This window comes from Pagrus major, chromosome 6 (assembly GCF_040436345.1).
Source record: "Pagrus major chromosome 6, Pma_NU_1.0".
Taxonomy (NCBI): domain Eukaryota; kingdom Metazoa; phylum Chordata; class Actinopteri; order Spariformes; family Sparidae; genus Pagrus; species Pagrus major.
This window is the reverse complement of record NC_133220.1, coordinates 2,188,774-2,208,034: the sequence shown is the minus strand read 5'-3', so window position 1 is coordinate 2,208,034 and position 19,261 is coordinate 2,188,774. Positions and strand designations below refer to the sequence as shown.

Here is a 19,261-nt window from a genome sequence, read left to right as displayed (position 1 = left end):
TAAAGTTGGTCTGAAAGTTTCCAACAAATGTCTTTTACAAACACGAACACACACGAGCTCAAAGAGAGAGAACCTGTCGAGTACTGGCTGTGATGTTAACCCGTAATGATGACACCCACTGAGGGTCAAAGGTCGACTGTTGGGCGATGAGGTAAGCACACTGTGAAGTGAAAAATGTTATTAATACAAAATCTCACTTTCCCACCTTGTGTTTGAAACCTTGTAGCAGCTGATAACGAAACAATATCCAACAACACTCACGTTAATTGATGTTTATTCCATTTAATAACGAACTAATCAAATTAAATTGAACGATCGTCGCATAATGTGATATAATTCATTACAGACACATGGTTTACTGTATTTGTATCCTGTTTAAAGAGACATTCACGCTCGCCAACATTATCAGCTGCTACAAACATCCAACCAACAGCCATTAATCTGACTGTGCGGACTGTTGACCTGCTGACTGACTGAGAGCTCTGAAGGTTTTCTGTCTGTATCCAAACTTTTTAAAGGAACGATTCACCCACAGATCTCCTCCCTCCTGATGATATAAAGTCAGGTGAAGTCTCGTAGTGCACCAAACATTTCTGGAGCTTCACAGTAAAACAGAGTAAAACAACCGAAGTAGCTGGAGACTTCAGCTGACTTTACATCAGCGTGGAGGGAGGAGATGATGACTGAGTTCACATTTCTTGCTTCACTTCCTTTACAGACATTTATTTTTATCAAATAATTTTCAGTCGGCTTCGTGCTGCCAGTGTTAAAAAAAGTATGACTGATAACAGCATAAAAGTTTAAAACCGAGAAGATAAAAGATCCCTCAGATTCTCCCAACATGTAAAAACCATCAAGTCCTACAAAGATAAACTAAAATAAATTAAATTAAATCAAAAACAGTCAAAATAAATAAATCACACAAAATTATCCGACTTTGACTAAAAAACATCAGAAAATTAAACGCTGCCACGTCGGTTTCCTCATTAAAAATGTGTTTTTGTTTTATAACTCGAAGGGAAATTATTCAGAATGTAAAAGCAGACTCATAGTGACCCGAGCGTCAGTGCAGTGGAGCCTTTCTGCAAAAATCTGATATTAACACAGATTAATAAGCATGTTTATTATGTGCATAGAAACATAGAGCAATTCTTATACCTGGAAGCCAAAGAGAGACGACCTCTGTGACCTCTGTCTTTAAATCTGTACACAAAATACCTGGGACTTTACATTTAAACTGTACTTTAGGCTCAGAACTGTCTCACTGGTGTCCATGTTTTTATTGCTGTAAAATGAGGAAAGCTCAATGATTATTTGGCTTTTAGCTTTCATCATTTAGAAAATATATATATATATATATATATATATGTAACAACATGTCCGGAAGACTGCTGACTGTTTCACTGTGGAAATAACACCGTGTTCAGACCTGGTATTAACATCCGTCCTGAGTGATCTGATCACCAAAAATAAATAAATAAATAAATAACTTAGTAATTAACATTTGCCGAATTTACAAGAAGGCCCAAATAATGAAGAATTAGTCAGAGACAGCGTTTCACAAACTATATAAAGTTTCTCCAACTCAACAACTCACTAAACTGAGCTTTTTTCGAATGGAGACTGGTGACTTTCTCCACGGGGACAAAGAAGGAGCCTATACTGGTTACTGTTTAGTGTATCTGTAAAATGTGACATGTTCAGCGTCAATAAAATGTTTCTTCTTTCATAAATTGAGTGTAAATGGTGAAATCAGTGTAAACAGTGTGTTCAAACAGCTGCTAAATGTCGGCAGGTCAGACTTTAGCACTGTAGACACAGAAGCAGACAGGCTGGTGCAGCCATGCTGCCACAAACTGACACTTTCTACAAGGAAACAACTTCATGTTTTCATTTAATGCTGAATTTACAAGAAGGAGACAATGATTCAGAATCTGTCGTAGCCGTGTCACACCTGTCCACTGTGATCGGATCATTCAGGACGGATGGTAACACCGGGTCTGAACAGGTCCAAAGTTCTCTGATGAGGTAAAGAGATGATGTTTCTCCAGAGAGTGAGACCAGTGGATAAAACACTGTGTAGTTTCCCCTTATGGCTCTAAGTATTGTACATTTTCCTGGGTGGTTCACGGTCGATGAATTCAACTCTGAGCTCAACAGAGAACAAAGTTTAGTAACAAAACAAAACGTCTCTTTTCGAGCGGAGCGACATTAAATCTTAAAACATCATAAATACTTTTTATTCACAAATCTCTCTCCGACTGAAACAAAGCAGAAAGTGAGAGTCATTATTCATCTGAGCACCGTGATCTTTGGGAAGCATTTATTCACCATCAGTCTCTCTGAGGTTCAGAGACAACATCCTCTCCCGGATGCTGACGTGCACATCAGTGTGTTCACAGTCAACTTGCCTGATGAAACGATAATTGGTGGTTTACAAGGGGGGAAAAAAGTCCTTGTTGGGGTTCAAGTTTTCAGCAGCAGGTCAGGAGAACCACCGGTCTCTGATGGACCGAAGGATACGATTCTCCTCATCTGACTGGTCTGGAGGATGAGGGGACACAACAGATACAGATGTGTGTGTTATAAAACATCTGAACCTCTCGTGTGAATGTGACCAAACAATTTCCTGAATATTAACAAAAACCATCAGTGTTACTCACAGTCTGGGTTACTTGGATCACTTCCGAACGACTGGTCTGAGTTTTCCGAGTCATCGTCGTCACTGTTGTCATCATCGCTGTTGCTGCCAAGAAGTTCTGCAACCTGAGGAAGCATTTAAAAAAACTTTACGAGGATTCCTTCTTAGCAAAATCTACAAACTGCTGAGACACTAGAAGAAACATCTGATAGGTTTAATGTTTATTACACATCCTGAAAACATCTGGAAAATAATTTGCAGAAAGTGTCTGTAAAGCAGGTGGAGACAATCAGCTGGTCACCTCTTCATCTGTGGGAGAGTTGACTCGGTCCTCGTTCTCTGGGTCATCGTTGTTCTCCAGTTCCTCTATGAGCGGGTCTGTGTCAATATCATCATCATCATCATCGTCATCGTCGTCATCCGAGTCTGAGGAATCATCATCATCATCCTGGTCTTCGTCATCCTGGAAGAGAAAAACAAACAAATGCCGAGTCGTCATTATCCTGACTCATGTTGCTACATTAAAGGTGTCATTTGTAAAATATGGCCAGAATTCAAAGGAAGCTCCAGAAATAAAGCAGACAGCGTATAACCAGAGTAATGTTGCTAGCTATCTCTGTAGCTAGCTACCGTTTGCTAATTAGCTCATGGCTCAGTTAGCTGTGGGGCCAGTCGCACTGAACCAGGACCTCGGATCAGGAGGAGAATCAAAATTCTGACCATAAATAATTATTATTAAATAATAATTAAATAATAGATAAAGTAAAGATAAGTCGAGTCGAGAATCATGATTACACACTGTGATGTCAAGTGTTGAACTATTATCCTCCAGACTGTTCATTGAGTTATAAACGTCTTGCTTTGAGACGATCACAACAAAACCCTGAACATCAGTGTCTGGTTCTGCCCGGTCCGTCTCACCTGATCATCATCGTCTCCCTCTTCTGCCAGTTTCTGTCGTCCCACCTCGTAAAGACGACACACCGTGTCCAAGCTCACCGTGTCCTGGTTCTGCAGACAGACACAATATGAATCTGTGGTTTCAAATGTGAGTTGCAGACTTTATAAGATGAACAAGACAAGAAAAGACAACACAAAATCAATTGTTGTGGCAACATGGGACAAAATAATACACAAATAAAGTCTGTTATACTCGACCTGTTCTATTTTAATTAGTTTTGTTTTTTATTTCTAAATTAGTTCTGTGACTTGATTATTATTGATCCATTAGTCTGTTTAGTTTTTGGGTTTTGAGTGTGAAGCTTAATGAATTACACAGAACAGAAACTTTATTATAAATTATATTATACAATGTTGTGTTGCATAATGACAATTAAATTAATCTTGAATCTTTAATACAACATAATCCGACAAGTGAGCATACACATATTATTTCACGTCAGGATTTTAAGGCCTTGAACTTTCTTTCATTATCTTTAAACTAGCCAAAGACAGTTAAGCAACAACAATCACTATCAGATACTCTGTCTGTGTTTAAGTTGCTAGAATCTGTATTTGTGTGGATCGGTGACAACAGAAGGTGCCAGCTGAGGGTTTGAGGCTAAACATTAATAAAAGTACCTCAATGACAGCGAGGTAACAGTCTTTACTGTCGGTACACAGGTCAAAGATGTTCCTCTTTACATCCACTGTGGCTGAAAGAGAAAAAAACACGGAAAAATACGGAGAAATTAAAAATCACCATCATACAAATGATTAGTACGTAAAAACCAGAGTTTAATAAGAAACTATTCTTATTAACTAATGAAAAGACACAAACCAGCGACTCCGTCAGTAAGAGTCACCAAACACACGTTTATATTTTCATTTGTTTTTCCTGTTTTAAAAATAGAAAATTGAGTCAAACTGCTGTTGACTAATGGACATTTAGTCTGCAATAAACAAGAAGTGCAGCCTACCGATGGGCTTGTAGTCGGTAGCATCAAAGGTCCTGAAGGACGAACCGAAGGGACTCTTCATCTGCTGGTCCATCGCATCATCCTCTTCATCAGCCTGCAGCATCGCTGTGTGTAATGATTCAGCACATTAAAGATGTCTCTCTGTCAGTAATAATGGACACACATGCTGCTCGAACACACACACATTGAGTCCGTACCTCCATACATGATGGTGGCGTTGCTGTTGAAGACCAGTCTGCACTGGTCCAGAGCAGGGACAGTGTGCAGGAGGTGGAAGGTCCTCAGGTCCCACTGATACCTGCTGTCAAGGCTCACAGCTACAGAACAACACAGGACGGTGCAGACACAAATATCTGTGGTACCTGCTGAGTATCACTGACTGACCCACCAGGCTCAGGAAACTCTTTATGTCAGAAAACTGTTACGTGTAAAGACATGAATGATCATGTGACTGTTTCATTCGAACCACCAGGATGAGAGGATACGATCTCAGTGTTGACGATGACCTCCAGGCCGTTGGGATGGAAAACTCCACTGATGTTCATGTTGAACTTGTCAAACTTGTGGATGGCCCGTGACGCCCGCACGTCCCACAGCACGCCGTCGTTTAGCACCAGGTCGTCAGTGGGGTTGAAGGTGGCACAGTTCCTCTTGTAGTTATTGGCCAGGGCGGGATCGTTCAGAGTCAGAGTCTTCTGACCTGTCTGGATGTCGTAGATCTGCAGCAAACGAGAAATGATGTGGAAAATATTTCAAAGAGAGAGGAATATAAATGTTGAATGTGGGTCAAACTTCTCTGATTTTCCTGAATGCCACATATTAAAAAATAAAGGAGAGACAGAGGTAACTGGTTAAATACTTAAAGAAACAGAACAGTGAACAGAAGGAAAGTTGTGACGTACGTGTGCGATTTGGTCTTTGGTGCCGATCACTCTGTCCTGAGAGAGTTTACTGAATTCGACGTAGTGTTCGTCTGAAAACGAGTTCCTGAGAAAGAGACCAAAAGTTCAAACGCCACAGTTCACACAACATGAGAAACTCTGACATGGTGAGTGAAGTTACAACTGTGAGTGTGGGTGAGAGTTTTACTTCTGAGTAAAGACACCATCCATGCTCCACAGAGCAGACAAGGGGAAACTCCAAGAGGCAGAGGTGAGCAGCAGTTTCCCATCCTGAGAAACAAAAACAAGGTTTAATATATTTAATCATTTCTTCGACTCAATCAAAACAAAATCTCTTATTTCTTGTGACTCCTCGCGTGTTATAATCTGACTCTGAGGATATTAAGTGATATGTTTCAAAGTGACACTTGACGACATCATCTCAGGCTTTGGGAGACACTGATCCACATATTTCATTGTTCTGGACCGAACGACTAATCGACTCATCAAGAAAATAATAAACAATGAAAATAATCGTTATTTGCAGCTAATAATTCAGTAGTAACACAAGTCATTCCCCATAAATCCTTTACAACAAAACTCCGTTATTTTGTTATTTAAAAGCTTTTATTATGAAACAGCAAAATCAGGAAATGCTGGGTTTTCACTGCAGTAACGTCCTGAAACAGTTGGAAGCACATGCGAGAGAACAGTGAAATACAGCAGATATCGGAGAGTTGAACAGGGACGCTGGAGAGAAACTAAACTAAAAACGCCTTTCTCTCAGATTTCCTTCACAGACATCAGTTAAGTCTCGCAAAACAGGCTCGTGTAAGGGAGAGAAGAGGGTCATCACATTTGTTTGTTTTTTAGCACAAAACTACCCTAAAAATGTAACATTAGAAACAATAACGTCGGTCTTCTCTATTGGATTAATCATATTTAAAAATTGCTACGACCACAGGTTGATGAGCAGAAACTAAAACGTGCTCAGGTTGTAAATCATTACACTTACATTAACTGGCACCAGAAACGTGTGACTCACTTCCTGTGAACCAGACGACAGCAGCTGTTCTGAGATGTGTGTGTAAACCTACCCTGGAGGGTTCGAGGTGTGTGATGGCTGACGTGTGGCAGGTGTAGTTGACCACCTCCTCTCCAGAGAAGATGTTGTAGAACTTGAGGTGACCGGAGCAAGTTCCCAGGATCAGGAAGCGCTCGCGGGCTGAGAAGGCACAACAGGTGAAACCGCTCTCGTCTCCATCGCCTTCGTGGAAGACCGTCATCGGACGAAACCTACAGGAGAGTTTTTAGATCATTTTACATCCTATCTTCCATCATCAGAAGACACATTTCACCTTAACATGAAATAAACTGCATTCAAAGATTGTTCATCACCTGCTGAATATCAGATGTCTATCCAGACACCCTCTGTCCACACCGCCATATTTGGGGTACAGCACCCTGCTCCCCAGGCGGGCGGTGAAGTTGGGAGACGCCTGTCGCCTCTGCTTTGGCTCAGGACAGCGGTGGGGGGTGTACAGTGAGAAGGGGGGGCAGGTGGTGACAGGATTGGGGCAGCGGGCGTGTTGTTCCCTCAGGTACTCAGTGATGATGCTGTCGAGGGTCGGGGGGGAAGGAAGGTGGCGCTCTAGCTGCTTCTTCATGGCTGGAGTCTGATCCAGAGAGGAATAATGGTCACAAGGTTTATTCACACAAGGTTGTCAAGTGTCATAGTTTTAATGCACTACTTTGTATATTAATTACATCTCATTATATTTCCCGTATCTATAGTGTGATACACAAAACCAAACCAAGGTGTGTGACTGACCTGTATGAAAGCACCGTGGTCAGACTTTTGTTTCAGGGCACGAAGTTTTTTTCCTGAGCTGCAATGGGCCACCGGGCGTTCTCGTGAGAACAAAATCCGGCCAACCAGATGTGGGCTCTGCCCATGAGGTCCAGCATGAGGAGGAGGAGGAGGAGAGAGAAGGGCAGAGGAGCATGATGGGTGAGGAGTGATTGGGGAACGAGAGGACGAGGGAGTGGTGGAGGAGGCTACAGCGACTGAAGACACAGGAGAGGTCCCAACATGACCGGCCATACGAGCTGTGATCCCGCCAGCTAACCGGCAAGTCCTGGGAATCCCTGAGGAGGAGGAAGGGGTGATGCAGGAGGCAGAGTTCGGACAGAGGGATGCTGCGGGTAAATTCGCCTCTTTAACGAGTGTGTTCGCCGTGTCGTGGAGTCCTTTAGCCACAAGGTGGTTTCTGATCAGCATAAGGAGCTCCTTCTCAGGAAAGGTGATCCGTGACTGGGCGACCACATTCGCCCTCTGCAGACGAGCCAGTGAGACGTCGGTACCCATGAGGAGAGGCTTCCCCGACACTCGCTCCGTCAGCTCGGCAGCGTATCGGCAGAAACGAACGTGCTCGCTTCGTTTGTCCTGCAGCACGGGCTCCTTCATCAGCTGGGGAGGTGAGAAGAACAAAAACACATCACATTAGTGGATGTTAATAGGTTGTATTTGTTGGTGAGATTCAGGTAAAATCCCAAAGTTATTAAATTCTGGAAAGTATTTCCTTTTCAGATCATTAAAAACTAGAAGAAACTAGAAAGCAGCAAACACAAACCTCTGCCACGCCTGCATCATGTTTGTTCATTTAACAAAACATTTCTTTTATCCGTATCTGAATCCAGATCTTTGATGCAGTCATGAGGCTCGTGTGGCATTCAGTTTATCAATTAAGTTCATGAAAAATGGTGAGAATGAATGTTTGCATGAATCTACATTCAGGATGGCAGCTTTGTGGGGCTTTTCTTTCTGGAACTTTTCCAGTATACACTTTGTGCGCGTCACATCTTTTGGACTTGGATCTTGCACTCACCTGCTGAATGTGGCTGCTGGTGAAGAGCGGCAGCTTGCTGATGATTTGTCTGATCGCTGAGCTGCGAGAGAGTCCGACCAGAGCCTTGCAGGCCAGAGCCCGGATCAGGTCTGCATCAGTGATGGGCATCTTCACCGACAGCAGAGACAGAAGCACCTGCAGCGGACAGAGAGGAGAGCGTTCGACTAAACATCTTTATTATTTCAAGGGTAGAAATTTGAAATTTAGACTCAGAGTGCTGGTGGGGAGTAAATATGTTTGTACTGTTAAGAAGCAAAAAAACCAGCACGTGTTCTTATGTGTTGTTCCTGTAATGTCAGGCCTGATGCAGCAGTTCCCTTAATCCAAGTTTCTCTCACAGGAGACAATAAAATAACCGTAATCACAGTGGCAGCAGTCTCGAGCAGTACACAGTAAATACTGTTTGTCCTGTAAATCGATATAACTCTTTTTCATTCTTACCTTTATGCCGTTGTTGTTCTGCACTACTTGCCACATGTGGGCCAGCACTCTGTTGTGGGGAGCGGGGGGCTGCTGGGGGTGGAGAGACGGCCTGAGGGGGGCGACAGCAAAAGCACCCACAGTGTTGAGGCTCTGGTCTGGAGCGCACACACAGTTTGCTATCACCTGTGGGTCGAGACGGAAGAGATGGGAGTGTTTATCAGTAAGAATGTATTAGACGGTTTACTATGTCAGTGGTTACGTTTACAGGCAGACTAATATTTCACTTTTATGCGCCTCAGTTGGGGGTTTTTAATGGCAGTTTCTGACACACAGCCCTTTTTCCTCGTTAACAGTTCGCTCTGTGCGTTGTCTAGCCAACAATTTACATGGCTGGGTCAGAGATGAACAGAAGAAAAGCCCACATTTCTGGTTGGAAGGAGAAACACACCTACTTTTAGACATGATGAAAGTTTTGGATTTCAACAGGTTTGTGGATATCAAATATTGTCTTTTTTGGAACAAAGGCAAAAAAAAGACAAGTCACTAACTGTAAGAAAATCACCAAAATCAGTTGGATTCATCCTGCAGGAACCATGAAATTGTCTGAAATTTCAACCTATACAACAGTTTTACAGACATTTCAGTTTGGTACAAAGTAACTGTAGACTACATACATGTTGTGTGGCTAAAAATCAGCATCAATCACTGATCAACGCCAGCTGCTTACTTGTAGTGCAGACTTCTGGATCTCAGCATCGTTGACAAACACTTCGCCCTCTGCGACTCCCAGAATGACGCTCATACCTGCAGCAGACATAACAAACGTATTCATCCACATCCAGGACAAAACATCCAAAGACTGAAGCAACTGAAGGTGAAAACAGAGACTTGCACTGACCCACAGTGGAAACAGGCGACCTGGTTTCATCCAGAACCTCGATAGTGTCCGCAAGCACCAACTGGACTTTAGGGACCACCACCAGGATCGCCAGGATGTCCAACGCATAACGCACCGTGTCACTCCTGGACAGACGGATACACAGAGAGGGAGACAGAAGAAAGACAGTGCAGTTACTTATCAACGCATTAAATGTGGCGATACATTCATCACACTGATGGACGGAAGAAAACAAACAGCACTGAAACACATGACTGATGGATCATTTTCATCAACGTGTGGCTCTACCTGCCGTAGTACGTCCTCCAGTCACAGGCTGCCGATATGAGCTGCAGCATTAAAGTGACACAGGACAGTTTGTAGAAAACCTCCACGGCCTCCCAGTGAAGCTGAGGTCCACACTCGATCAGAAACTCCATCATCTCAATAACCTGCTCTCTGGTGTACGAGTACGCCTGGAAACAGCAGCCACACACGCACACACACAGACACACACACAGGATTTATATCTAAGAAGATGAACACATGTCATACACAGCTCTGAACAAACAGGATGATGATATTGTTTTTTACCTTGTAAAATGGCTGCTGAGGAACGACAGTGCCTCCATCTGAGTGCAGGGACTGTTTGACCTGTTCAGCCTTCACTGCCAGGTGAGCTTCAAAGTACCTGAGCAAAGTCAAACCAATAATTAACTCATGTACTCCATTACTCTATTCAGTAATACACTGGTGCTTAAAACTGTTTACAGCCACAGGTAAAGAGAGTAGCAAGATTTATGAATTTTAAATACTTTTATAACATCAGTATGACAAAAATAAAAAACAAACTGTTTTGCCCTACAAACACAACGCTGTTCTCTGCACCTCATGTTGTGATGGATGTTATTGCTTCCACTCACTCATATATTTTATACATTACCTGCGCAGGGCCATGCAGGTATGTTTGGCTGTCTGTCGGCTGGAGAAAACCTGGTCGTCACTCATCAGAGACACCTCGTTCTCTGTGTTAAGGATCTCCAAAGTACTGATCTGCAGGAAGAGAAGGAGAGCCACCAACATGTAAAGGTTTCCAGATAAGACAGGTAGCACAATATTCATGTTAAAAACGATGAAGAGTTTAGTTCTGACCAAGTTGACGAGCCTGCGCAGGCCGTCCTGGTGGTCAAAGAGCTGCAGCACGGCTCTGAAGGAGAAAGAAATGGAGAAAAACATGGTGGCATGGCAGACGCCTGCAGCGTGGGACGACTCCAACAACCACAGAGCGTAGGACACCATGTCTGACAGCACGCCGTCCTGCAGTGTGCACACCTGCAAACACACAGTAGAGACGAAGGACAGAATATAAAGGCTCCGTCTCGTTCCAGCCACACCAGCCTCCCTCACCCTGTTCACTAAAACGGAGAGTTTCATCTTATTTTCTTGTCTTTTTAAAAAATGTATATAAATCAAAACACATAGAAGACAACAAAACGAACAAACAAGATTATCAGCAGCACATTTAAGTTTCAGTAAATTATTCAAAGAAGGCAATCAACACTCAAAAAGGACTAATAATCCATTAATCAAGAAAATAATGAACAGATTAATCGACAAGGAAAATAAATGTAACACAAATTAAAGCCTCATCACCTGCCATAAAAATGTATAAATGATCACATAAACACTGTACTTGTACTTGATAAATGACTAACAATTTATCAATTATAATAATCGGCATGGATCCATTTTTATTTTAACTTTTAATAATTACTTCAGAAACATTCATTCTAACCTAAACAAAACCCCGAGCCTTTTAATTAACCTCCTAAAGAAAAGAGTAGCAGCTACGATCATGTTTGTCTAATGGTGTAATATTCAGATCAGCTGTGTGTGTGAGTGTGAGTGTGAGTGTGAGTGTGTGTGTCGTACCCTCTCCAGAGAGTCCTGATTGTACGCCAGGTAGTACAAGCAGAGTGACACTCCGGTCGCTGCCATCGACGGCCTCGGGATCTCCAGAAGTGTCTGCACTCCTCCACGAGCGATGAACTCCGCTGCAAACTTCTTATGGAGGAGCAGCGAGGCGAGATACTGACGAGAGACACGAGAGACGGACTCACTACTTAGAAAGAAAAATACTAAACAGCAAACACATCAGTTCATTACTGATGACGTGTAGTGACAGTCGTGTTCAGCAGATCGTACTCGAGACTGAAATGTTGTTTGTTTTGTAATCTGGATCCACAAGAATGAAAAATCTGGTTTTAACCAACGACATTGACTCCATAGAGAAGCTGTAACACCTCATACAGTTGGATCCTATTGAGGTTTATGTTTAATTAAAGGGTAATTCCACCAATTTTCCACATTAAAGTGTGTTTACTGGTCCTGGGGGGTACGACTGTGTGCGAAATAGGTAGTATAAAGCCTTTTGCTGCATGTAATCTGATAAACTGCCTCCAGTGATGTCACTCAGTGGATATGTTGCATTGTGGGTAATGTAGGCTCCATGTTTTTCATATGGACACAGATAAGTGGCAGAAAATTAATGTATGGATTTACCAAAAAATAAGTTTTTCTTTACTGACAGACATCAACGAGTTGTTGAGCTTCCCAGTGACTGAAGCGAACTGTAGCGACAGTTTCTGCTGCAGGTGTGATGATGCTGACTGAACTGAGCCTCCTGCAGCACAACTCACTCTTACAACAATCACTACTAGTTTATAGTTGTATTACATCTGCTAATAGTCAAAAAATGAATGAATAAATGAATGAATAAATGTTTAGCTAATGTCACTCTGTATTGAAAGGCAAGAAAAAATATTCAAGATATTCAAGACCTGAATTAAATCTAAGAATTAATAACACCTGCACAATTAAAAACCAGGCAAAGAATTGGACACTTTTGTGGTATAAAAAGAGACACCTCTGGGTAAAGTTGGTACATTTCTTCGCTAACTCTCTGGAGCTCAGAACAGCTCCACCTTCAAAGGTTCAGCTTATCCTCCTCACACAGACACACAGCTCCTCTGTGGGGAGGGGCTGCAGGGCTGAACGAGGAGCGAGATAAAAGACTGTTTAAAGACTCACTCAGTACCCGTCTAACTATAGAAAACACTATTTTCATAAAGATAATTCAAGAGTTTGATTTGCAAAGGAAAAAAAAACAAAAAACACCTGTTTACTGCTGATTTTAGGAACTTAACTGGTGTAAACAAACCTTTAACACCATAAGAACATTTGGTAACACTTCATTTGATTTCACTCCATTTAAAATTACCCTCAGCGCTGTCTAATAAACAATATTCAGGGAGTTTCGAAGAAGTATTTAATAAATAGCTGTTAACTTCCTGGATACATTTCCAGCAAACTTCAAACTGGTTTCAGCTATATATTTAATGCTTGAGGTAATTATCGTCGTATTAGTTGTGGGTGACATTTGAACTGTGGAGAGGACTGAAGTCTGTGGACAAAAATAAACTGCATCACTTCAACAAATTTCCATCTACATCCATAATGTTTTGGCGGCTTCTGAGAAAGCCAGTCTTACCAGGAGGGCATCAAAGATGAGCTGGACATCTTTGGTCTGCCTGAGGTCGATGTAGTTCATCATCAACGACAAGGTGTCCAACCGCATGAAGAAGGCAAGCAACTGCAGAAGAGACAAAGATGATTGACCTACGGTGGATTTAAGAAGAGTCGACCCTGCATGTGGAGACAAACACTTTCATGTTAAAAGGTGCTGTATTGCGTTTTGGAGTCTCACATCCTGGTAATCTCCGAGCGGTGTCAGATACTGCAGGATGAGTCTCTGCTCCATGGCCAAGCTCAGCGGTGAGAGGCTGTAGTCGGAGCCGATCACCATCGAGCTCATCTCGGACCAGGAGGTGCTGTTGGCCGGCTGCTCGCTGCCATCGTTTCTCTCCACCTCCTCCTCTGTGTTGCCGGAGGAGGAGGTGAAGTTGATTTTCTGCTTTGCCTTCCTCCCGTTCTCCTTTACTGCCCGTCTCTTCCCTCCTCCTCTTCCTCCCTGCCTGTCCTCCGTCTCCCTGGACACAGGGCCCGGGCTCGCCTGGTAAACAAAGTCTGGAAGCAGTCGGGTCGAGCTGGATCCACCGCCATTTTTCAGAGCCGAACCGAGCTGAGACAAAGGTTTGTAATTGGCGTTTGACCCTGGCCTGCTGCTCTCTCCCTCCTCTCCCTCATCTTCCCCCTCCGTCTTGTCTTGCTGGTCTGCTGAGATGTTTGAGGTTTTGGTTGTTTCAACCTGAGAGTCCTGAGGTAGATTCGTGGTGGGACTTAAGCGACTCTTGGCGTCTTCAGCTTGTAGCGTATGAAGGCGCGAAATCATGATGGGCACCTGGATGTTGATTGGACACAGGTGAGTTTGTTAGAGTCATGAAGAGTTTTTCAAGATTGTGTTTTATGCTACAGTAGCACCAGTGTACAAACTTTAATTAAGTTGAGGGCATAAACTGTACTTATAAAAGGGATAGTGCAGTGAGTGACAGGATCTGGGACCCACCAGCTGAGCGTTCTCCTCTCCGTAGCTGGCCGCCACTTCCTGGTTGCTCATGGCTCTGGCCAGCAGGCCCGTGGCATAGACGTTCAGCGGCCGCTCTGCTTCACGAGCCCAAGTGAACAACTTCTTCACCAGACCTTCCTGTCTCACACACACATCATAGAGCTGATTCAAACACAGGTAATCAAAGAAAACACTTCACTGTGCACCATCTAATAAAGCTGAGCCGTCTTTGACATCATTCATCTTCTACAGCTGTACCTTCTCCTGGAAGACGGCAGACGTCTCCAGGCCCGGCATGATGTTCTGAAGCAAACGACAGGCCGCGGTGTTGAGCTCCAGCTCTCTGCTCGTCATTATATACGTGTCCATCAGCTGGAAAGCAAACACAGAAATCTAGTCGAGCTCCGTTTTTGTAGCAATTCAAACTTCCTTTTTTTACATATAGAAATACAAATAAAAAGACATTGTCAAAACTCCTGTAAGTGTCATGTTCTCATTAAAATAACATTAAATAGCTCTACTGCTTATCACTGTTCAAAAAAAGAAAGGAGTCATGCATGTGTGGTGCAGTAGAGAGGAGGGAGAAGAGGACAGGAAGTTAGCTTGAGCAACTGCAACGCTTACAGCAGCTTTAAACATAAGAGGAGCTGATTATTCTTGCGTCATGGAGTAAAATGACATCCACTGCCTGCAAAGACCTCGTCTGGCTCTTTAACTGCTGCTTCATTCAACTGTAAATAATAGGTGAATATTTGATCGAGCAGAAAATGTGTTAGTTGAAACAAATAGTTGATTAACTGATAATTAATTATTTATCAAGTGTTTGAGTCATTTTCAAACAAAAATACACAGTCTCTGGTTCTAGTTTCTCAAATGTGAAGATTTTCTACTTTTCTTTGTTTTATATCGGTATAATCTGAATATTTCTGGGTATTCAACCCCAAAAAGTAACTAAACTCATCCATCACACTCTGATGATCAGCACACAGCCTTCACAAGCCACATCACACAGTTCAATAAAAGACCCATCAGTCCTCACCGCATTAGTGAAGTCATCATTCATAAAGAGCATCTTCAGGAGCTGGCCCAGCATGCAGTCTGGATCTGCCCGACCTGAAAAGTTACACACGAGTCAGAAACTCAACAACCAATGAGAAGGCACGCTTCAGTTCAGCTCAGAAAACCCTGACTGGCACATTTACTGTGGAAGAAGCTTAGAGACCATCTGTGTTGATCACATCAGTCTCCAGATCAGGTAAACACATCTTGTGCTTCTGAAACTTTTTGGATTGTAATAAAAACAGATTGGTTGTAAAAGTGTAAATGGATGATGACCTGGATGACGGTCATCAAACGGATCAGGGTCGGCTTTGTGATACTCTGCCGTCTCTCGTTCAATCAGCTCAGATATTCTGCAGACGACACAGAGATGAAAAACTTCCAGACACAGAAACATGGACAGAGAGAGTCTAACAAGAAGCACTCTGTGTCGAACATAATGAAACAAATCACACAATGATTACAGATTTTCAGAAACAAAGCTCTGCTGACTTAGTGAGGATGGACACCAGCTGCTCCGTGGTGCCCTGCTGTGCTTCTTCCCATTCGTCGAGCAGCGTCGCTAGATCCGCCTTAGCATCCACGGACATGGCTACTGCCATGGCAGCCGACACGGCGGCCGACAAGGCCGACGACAGGAGAGCTGACATGGCAGCCGACGGTTCTTCTTGAGGGTTAGACATTGCTGTCTGGAAGACAGAAGGAGGAGAGGAGGAGGAGGAAAGAAAGAGGAGAGACAAGTGAGGGTGGAAAAGAAGAAGTATGGATGGTAGAAGAGAGTGAGGAAGAGCAAAACGGATTTAGATAATCACTTGTTGGGTGTCCTGTAAATGTGACTTTGCAGTGACTGAAAATTCAGATTTCCTTCCTTAACAATAAAAAGTGTAAAACTCAGATTATATAATGGTTTTTAACACAAGGTGCACATTTTCAAACAGTCTCTGCTGGAAGACCTCCACAGTGTTCGTCCACATGAAAAGTGACAGAAATGATGATGAAGAAGAAGAAAACCTCAAGAAGTTCAAGCCTGCCTCCTTCCTGACTAATCAAAGTGGGTGTGAATGTCGGGTTGTCAGTTTTTAGAAAGTTAAAGAAATGATCAGATACACTCCCCCCAATCCCACGTCAGAGAGGTGTGTGTCGGGGAGATGCTATGAGTTCAGCCCTCTGCCTCACCTCGTGACTCGACTGAAATAAAAAGGAACAAAGTGTCTTTTTATGTCACTAATCTCCACATTTCGGTAGAAATAATTTCAGCCACATCATCTGTCTCGACCAGGAGACTCACCAGCGTCACCACCATTATCATGCATGTGTCTTGTATGAGAACTTGGGATGTAACTAACGATATTTTTCATTATTGGTTAATCTGCTGATCATTTTCATGCTAAATTGTTTCTTTTTGTCTTTAAAACATCAAAACATTGTGAAAAATACTCATCATAATTTTCCCAGAGTCCAAAGTAGTTCATCAAATTAGTTATTTCGTCAAACAGACAGTCCAGAAACTAAAGAATCTTCATTTTCTGTCATAAATGATGAAGAAAAGCAGCAAAATCCTCATATTTAAGATGGTGGAACCTGCAAATATTCTTCATTTTTGCTTGCAAAATGACTGAAACAATTAACAACAACTAATTGTCTTTCAACTCGTTTAATGGGCTGATTGTTGCAACTCTAATGACAATAAATATGTCACCCTATGACTATGAGAAAATTTGCAGGGAGATGTGAGGTGAGAGGTGTAGCAGGGAAAAAATAATAATAACAGGAGGAATAGAAGAGTCAGAGGTGATGTGAAGAAAGTGATATATCTGAAGAAGAGGGTGTAGAAACTAGAGCCCGACTAATATCTGGTGTTGGCGTGTTTGTTATCGATCTAAAAACGTTTTGGTTTTAAAGAACAAAATGGGAAAGAAGATGCTTGGGGTGATTTTAGGGCTGGGGAATGTTCACTATATATGTCATTATCACGATATGAGACGAGATATTGTCTGTTAGATATCGTTATATCGTGATTTGTTGTCTTTTCCTGGTTTTAGAGGCTGCGTTCAAGTAAAGCGATGTCATCAACTGAACTTACCAGACTGTTGTACTCGTTCTAGTACTTGTCTTTACCTACTTAGTCATTATATTCACATTACTTATGATTATTGATCATAAATCTCATTGTGTTCATATTTAGTGAAAGTGCCAATAGTCATCCCTACATTGTGACATTTGATACTTATGAAGTGCTTTTGAGGACATCGTAAAATATCATGATATATACTGAAGCCTAAAACTATCGTGACATTATTTTAAGGCTGTACTTCCCAGGCCTAAGAGATTTATGATTATTACTTTACTGTTTCAGTTCATTGCTGTCATTTCAGAAAGAAAAGGTGTATTGTTAAACTGTAAAATACGCTGCCTCTGTTACACATGTTTGTCACAGCAGTGTTTGACAGCCACATTTGAGGGTTTCATTGCAAATAATGTGTGTATATCGGTCGATATATCAATATTGGACATTGGCATCGGCCCCAAAAACTACATATCAGTCGGGCTCTGATAGAAACTCGTGTGTGACACAGGCTTCACTTCCACCTGTTACATCTGCACTCTGTAAAATGAACTTCTCCTCGTTTGTCTCCGGTGCTGATACTTACCCTCAGTTGTCTGAGTGCGGCTCGACGCTGAGGCATTACTGAGCAGGCAGTTTTCAGAAACTGTAAGAGATTATCAGAGTTGAAAAGTGCCTCCGTTGTGCCGTGAATCCACACACCAACAGGTGGCCTCTGGTCAGGACAGCTGGCTCAGAGGACACTCTCCCTGCTGCTGCGTGAGCCGAGCTAACGCGGCAAAGAGGCGACAGTTAGCAAACTTAAGCTAACTCTCCTAAATTCACCCCGCGTCCTCGGCTTCCTCCCGCATCTTCCCACAGCATTAACAGACACACAAACCCGGTCCCTTTGGTTCGTGTTAGGTGAAGCTAAGCTGCTAAACATGTCCCTGAGAGCAGTGAGTGCGGAGCGGCAGCGTGTTGACAGTCACAGCCGCCTCATGTCACAGTCGCGCACTAAACAGCTCCAGCTAGCAAGAAAACAGTTTATAATGTGACACACTCACCGGAAGAGAAGCGTCCCGCGTTCACCGCCCCGCTGCGACCAGTCGTTCACAACTAGTTCCGCCAAATTTCGCCGTGACAGAAGCGAGTGAAACCGCGCTGACATTAAACGTTTAAGAAGAAAAAAGTTTCACGTATATTTTCAAACTTCTCCCGGCGGCCGTACGCGGCGTCACAGCACGACAGTCGACGTTAGATGACGACACACGGCGACGTGGCTGATGGGAGTTGTAGTTCGGCGGTGAGTTTGGTGTTGCTGGTGTGTTACAAGTGTATTTCTCAATATAACCGCGATTTATTCTTAAAATTTGAACTAATATAACCGATAAAACTTAAATACATTTTTATCTGGAGGTATTGATGTGTGCCTTTTGTTTTTATTGTCTGTTAAATGTGATTGTATCATGTTCTAAATGTTTTAATGTCTTGTTTTAATGCTTTTCTGTCTCTGTAAAGCAGTGTGAATTGTCTTCGGCCTGAATGGTGGTATATAAATAAACCTGCCTTGTCTAATATAAACCTATGCAACAAAATAAAATAGAATATTCGAAAAGTAAATAAAAATATGTCTTTATTATTATTATTATTTGCTTTTTACTTTGTTTTTCTATTATTCTATTTTAACTTGTCTCACCACATCCCATGGTCTTCATCAGCAGATCTCATTGGATTTTGAGTTTCCAAGGTCAGCAATGAAATTTACACCAAAGTATAGTACTGCCTAACAAATAGGTTCGTGGACTACTGAGACTCTTGAGCCTAACGGGCCACAATGCAACAGTAATTAATCAGTCCATGTTTTAATTTTCTGACCTGTTTTAAGTTTAAAGTTGAGTCGAGATATTCTGGATATTTTCTGACGTCATTAAACTTCATGTACTAACAAGAATTAAAGAAATGTCCATACATAACTGAGAT

At 42.5% G+C, this 19,261-nt stretch overlaps 1 protein-coding gene across 3 annotated transcripts; it reads right to left on the bottom strand.

Moving 5' to 3' along the window:
• Positions 1-1,103: 1,103 nt before the first annotated feature.
• Positions 1,104-18,482, bottom strand: LOC140998274 (DDB1- and CUL4-associated factor 1-like). 3 transcript variants are annotated; one of them, XM_073468498.1, is made up of 31 exons: positions 18,346-18,482; positions 17,886-18,068; positions 15,727-15,923; positions 15,511-15,587; positions 15,215-15,288; positions 14,434-14,547; positions 14,176-14,313; positions 13,417-14,010; positions 13,201-13,302; positions 11,583-11,741; positions 10,803-10,982; positions 10,594-10,703; positions 10,245-10,341; positions 9,960-10,126; positions 9,672-9,796; positions 9,501-9,577; positions 8,792-8,956; positions 8,330-8,485; positions 7,273-7,911; positions 6,840-7,117; positions 6,539-6,737; positions 5,650-5,732; positions 5,463-5,547; positions 5,046-5,279; positions 4,758-4,851; positions 4,561-4,665; positions 4,223-4,296; positions 3,563-3,652; positions 2,943-3,104; positions 2,664-2,766; positions 1,104-2,544 (listed from the first exon to the last, which is right to left on the bottom strand). In XM_073468498.1, the coding sequence occupies exons 2-31, from the start codon at positions 17,919-17,921 to the stop codon at positions 2,486-2,488; spliced, it is 4,773 nt and encodes a 1,590-aa protein (XP_073324599.1). In that variant the 5' UTR covers positions 17,922-18,068; positions 18,346-18,482; the 3' UTR covers positions 1,104-2,485. The 3 variants fall into 3 exon arrangements, with proteins under 3 accessions (XP_073324599.1, XP_073324598.1, XP_073324600.1); XM_073468497.1 differs by having other exon boundaries at positions 17,886-17,945; XM_073468499.1 differs by lacking the exon at positions 17,886-18,068.
• Between the last annotated feature and the right edge of the window lie 779 nt (positions 18,483-19,261).